The sequence below is a fragment of the Platichthys flesus genome, chromosome 5, assembly GCF_949316205.1.
Source record: "Platichthys flesus chromosome 5, fPlaFle2.1, whole genome shotgun sequence".
In the NCBI taxonomy this organism is placed as follows: domain Eukaryota; kingdom Metazoa; phylum Chordata; class Actinopteri; order Pleuronectiformes; family Pleuronectidae; genus Platichthys; species Platichthys flesus.
In genome coordinates this window covers 3,035,950-3,040,156 of record NC_084949.1, presented here as the reverse complement: position 1 = coordinate 3,040,156, position 4,207 = coordinate 3,035,950, and the positions used below count along the sequence as shown (strand labels likewise).

Sequence of the window (4,207 nt, the reverse complement as noted above, 5' to 3'; positions counted from 1 at the left end):
AGATGGCACATTTCGTGCCCCTGCCCAAACTTCCATCTGCCAAGGAGACGGCGAAACTAATCCTTCTCCACGTCATCCGTCTCCATGGCATCCCGGTGGATGTGGTCTCTGATCGGGGTCCCCAGTTCGCCTCAGTGTTCTGGAGGGAGTTCTGCTCGCTCCTGGGAGCCACCGTCAGCCTGTCCTCAGGGTACCACCCCCAGTCCAACGGCCAGACTGAACGCAAGAATCAGGAGATGGAAACTGCACTCCGCTGCATGACGTCTCAAGACCCTACTCGCTGGTCCGAACAACTTCTGTGGGTAGAATATGCCCACAACACTTTGACCAGCTCCGCCACCGGTCTCTCCCACTTTGAGTGCACCTATGGGTTCCAGCCACCACTTTTTCCTGCACTGGAGAAAGAAGCATCCTGCCCCTCTGTCCAGAGCTTCATCCGCCGTTGTCGCAGGACTTGGACCCGAGCCAGGGCAGCTCTACTCCGGGCCGCTGACCGCTACACTGCGGCATCCAATCGCCACCGCTCCAAGGCCCCGGACTACCAGCCGGGTCAGAAGGTTTGGCTCTCCACCCGTGACATTCCCCTCCGGGTGGAATCCAAGAAGCTGCCTCCTCGCTTCATCGGCCTGTTCGAGATCCAGGAGATCATCAACCCGGTGGCAGTGAGGCTCAAACTCCCAAGATCCATGCGGGTTCATCCCACGTTTCATGTTTCCAAAGTCAAACCGGTCCGAGAAAGCGCCCTGGTCCCTGCCGCGCCGCCTCCACCGCCTCCTCGCCTCATCGATGGAGGTCCCGCCTACACTGTCCGTCGCATCCTGCAGTCTCGCCGGCGTGGGAGGGGATTCCAGTACTTGGTGGACTGGGAGGGTTACGGTCCTGAAGAAAGGTCCTGGGTCCCCGGGAGGAACATCGTGGACCACACCCTCATCAGGGACTTCCATCGACGCAACCTCACCCAGACGTCCAGAACCAGGCCACCTTCCAGACCACATCCTCCGACGGAGTCCCCGAACGACAGCGACGACGCCGAGGACGGGGCAGGGCCCCCCTACTCTGAGGAGGACGACGACACTCTCCCCGGGACCATGGAGGTAGAGATGGATGCTGGACTCTCGGACGAGTATTAGCCCTCCTCCGGGCCCCCGCCTCCCACCCGGTTTGGTCCATTCGTCTTGAGCCGTCCCTTGAGGGGGGGGGTTCTGTCACAGTCTGCTCATCCCCTGTCTGCTGGTATTTCTCCACTCACCTGTCTCTGCTCCACTCTGCCAGTAAGCCACACCTCCTCATCAGGGCAACTCTCCACACCTGTGTCAGCCCTGGCTGCATTTAAGCCTGCTCCTGTCTCTGCTTCAGTGCCAGATTGTTCTTGTGTCATGCCTGACTTTCCAGCGTATTTTCCCCGGACTGATCACCTGTTGCCGACCCTGTCGATCCCTGACCTGCCTACCTCGTCTCTGCCCTGGACATTACCTCAGCCTTCTGCCTTCGACCACGAGTTTCACCTTTTCCCTTCTGGTTACGCTCCTGCTCGGCTCTGTGGCTCCACAGCCCCCCACTGGACCTGTCTACCAGCTAGTCTGCCTGTGCTGCTTTTGGGTCCTCACCATATCCGTGACAAAACTAAGCTAAGCTAATCAGACATCCAACTCATCTTACTTTGGGGAGGTGTTGACTAACAGTTTGTCAACAAAATTCTGTTTTCAAGTAGTAGGAAAATGTCAATGACTTTCTACTCTAAGTACAAATTAAGAAAATAGATTAATAATGCTCATAATATCTTGTTTATATTTCAAATAACATTCTAGTGTTAGATACGTTTTATGTTAGACAGTCTGGTTGACATTTTATTGTAGCAATAATATAATGATGTGAATGTAAAACTTGTGGAAATACTTGTTTTAGGAACTTGTCAGGAACTTGGGAGTGATCTTCGATCCTGATTTATCCTTTAATAGTCACTTAAAACAAATTTCTAGGACCGCTTTTTTCCACTTGCGTAATATTTCAAAAATTAGACATGTCCTTTCACAAAAAGATGCAGAAAAACTAGTCCACGCCTTTGTTACATCGAGACTGGACTATTGTAATTCATTATTATCAGGCTCCAGCAGGAAGTCGTTAAAGACTCTACAGCTTGTCCAAAATGCTGCAGCACGTGTCCTGACGAGAACAAAGAGAAGAGAGCACATTTCTCCAATATTAGCATCGCTACACTGGCTTCCAGTTAAATCTAGAATAGAATTTAAAATTCTCCTCCTCACCTTCAAGGCCCTTAATAATATAGCGCCTTTATACCTTAAAGAGCTGTTAATACCTTATAAACCCACTAGAGCACTCCGCTCCCAGAATTCAAGCCTACTTGTCGTCCCTAAATTCTCCAAAAGTAGAGTAGGAGCCAGAGCTTTTAGCCATCAAGCCCCTCGGCTGTGGAATAATCTACCACTTTCAGTTCGGGAGGCAGTCACCATCTGTTCGTTTAAAAGTAGGCTCAAAACCTTTCTTTTTGATAAAGCTTATAGTTAGAGCTAATTAGTGCGCTCTAACACATGACACACGGAGCTTCTCTTTCCAGCTTCTCCTTCCTCTTCTCCATCCCTATCCCCCTTCCCCGGAATCCCTTTGCTTTATCACCCGCAGATCCAGGGCCTCTGTGGCCGCACCATGGATTACGGTTTGTGGATCGCGCACCGGGGGTCGCGGTGTTGGATCCAGTGTGGCGGATTCTGAGTCATGTGGGCTGATCGTGGTGCTGGTGGCGGACCCTGTGTCGCGTTGGCATTGGGCACGGGCGGTGGACCAGGACCGCAGTGGTGGCTTGTGATGGGTCCTCCTGGTGGGCGGCGGTGGACGGTGACTGAGGACTGAAGTGGCGTCTGGTCTGGATGGTGGATCGTGGTCTAGATGGTTGCTGAGCATGGACTGTGCTTCATCAATGCTGCTAGAGACTTTGATTATTGATGATGTTCTCCTGCACGTGGCATCTATTGCACTTCTGTCCGTCCTGGGAGAGGGATCCCTCACATGTGGCTCTCTCTGAGGTTTCTACATATTTTTACCCTGTTAAAAGGGTTTTTTGTAGTTTTTCCTTACTCTTGCTGAGGGTTAAGGACAGAGGATGTCACACCCTGTTAAAGCCCTATGAGATGAATTGTAATTTGTGAATATGGGCTATACAAATAAAATTTGATTGATTGATTGATTGTTTTAAAGGAGTAAGATTATAAGATTCCAATGTCTGACATTATATAAGGATATACAGCAACGATCAGGAGGATATCCCAGCTTACTGACTAACTGTAGTCCATCACACAAGCCCCAGAAGAGAAACAACTGTTATTTTGTTTTTTGCACAACTTAAACAAATAACACAATGTGTGAATAAAAGGCCTTTTAGATATATAAACATAGAGAGTTTAGTTATTTTTGTGCAGAGCTAGCTTATTCTTACAATACAATGCTCAGCTGACTGCAGAGCTGGCTCCAGCTAGTGAATGTACAATAATGAAAGTGGCATCATTCATATAACTCTTGGCAAGAAAGTAAATAAGCATACCCCCACAATCTCCATTTCTTTTAATGTAATATCAAGCAGCCAGAATAATTTATAGGGACAGTGACTCAGTAAGATTTCGAAAACAAAAATGCAACACAGCTCCACAGCCTAAGCTGAAGGTTGCACCATCCCACTAATAATAGCTTTTTCTTACAAGCCTTCCCTCTGTGTTCCCGAACACAGCAAATAAATACAAATAGTTGAGATCTCACTGCTTCGTCATGCACATGAAACTAAAACTATTTTATAATGGTTGTCATTAAATGGTAACAATAAGTCAGGCCAGGATCCAACAATCTAACTGTTAATTTAGTGACTTATCCTGCTTGTTGATGTAATAGGTATCAGACTAGTTAATTTTGCCAACATTTTACTGTGGGAGGATCCAGGTTGCACAATCTTAAAAAATGTGACAGACAAAAAGATATGAAAAGAATTATGACCAATATGTGTATGATTTTTTTTTTACCATTATAGCAATTATATGTTATTACAGGTGAAAGTGGAGACTGTGCATAGTCAAAGCAGACACTATCAATATACCCAATAACCCAAATTGTCAATAGAATAGCAAGTTGACTGTTTACGGCACCAGCCAATACAACCCTCAGGTGATGGGGAAATGGCCCAGTGCTCCCGCCATTAGACGGA

General features: G+C 48.0%; 1 protein-coding gene across 1 annotated transcript; it reads left to right on the top strand.

The window, feature by feature from the left end:
* Positions 1-686: 686 nt before the first annotated feature.
* On the top strand, positions 687-1,130 carry LOC133953362 (chromobox protein homolog 2-like). Its single transcript, XM_062387261.1, has one exon. It carries the CDS (start codon positions 687-689, stop codon positions 1,128-1,130), a length of 444 nt encoding a protein of 147 aa, XP_062243245.1.
* Positions 1,131-4,207: the final 3,077 nt, after the last annotated feature.

Excerpts from the sequence above, each read along its gene's own strand:
- LOC133953362 (XM_062387261.1), top strand. The coding sequence starts at position 687 with ATGCGGGTTCATCCCACGTTTCATGTTTCCAAAGTCAAACCGGTCCGA.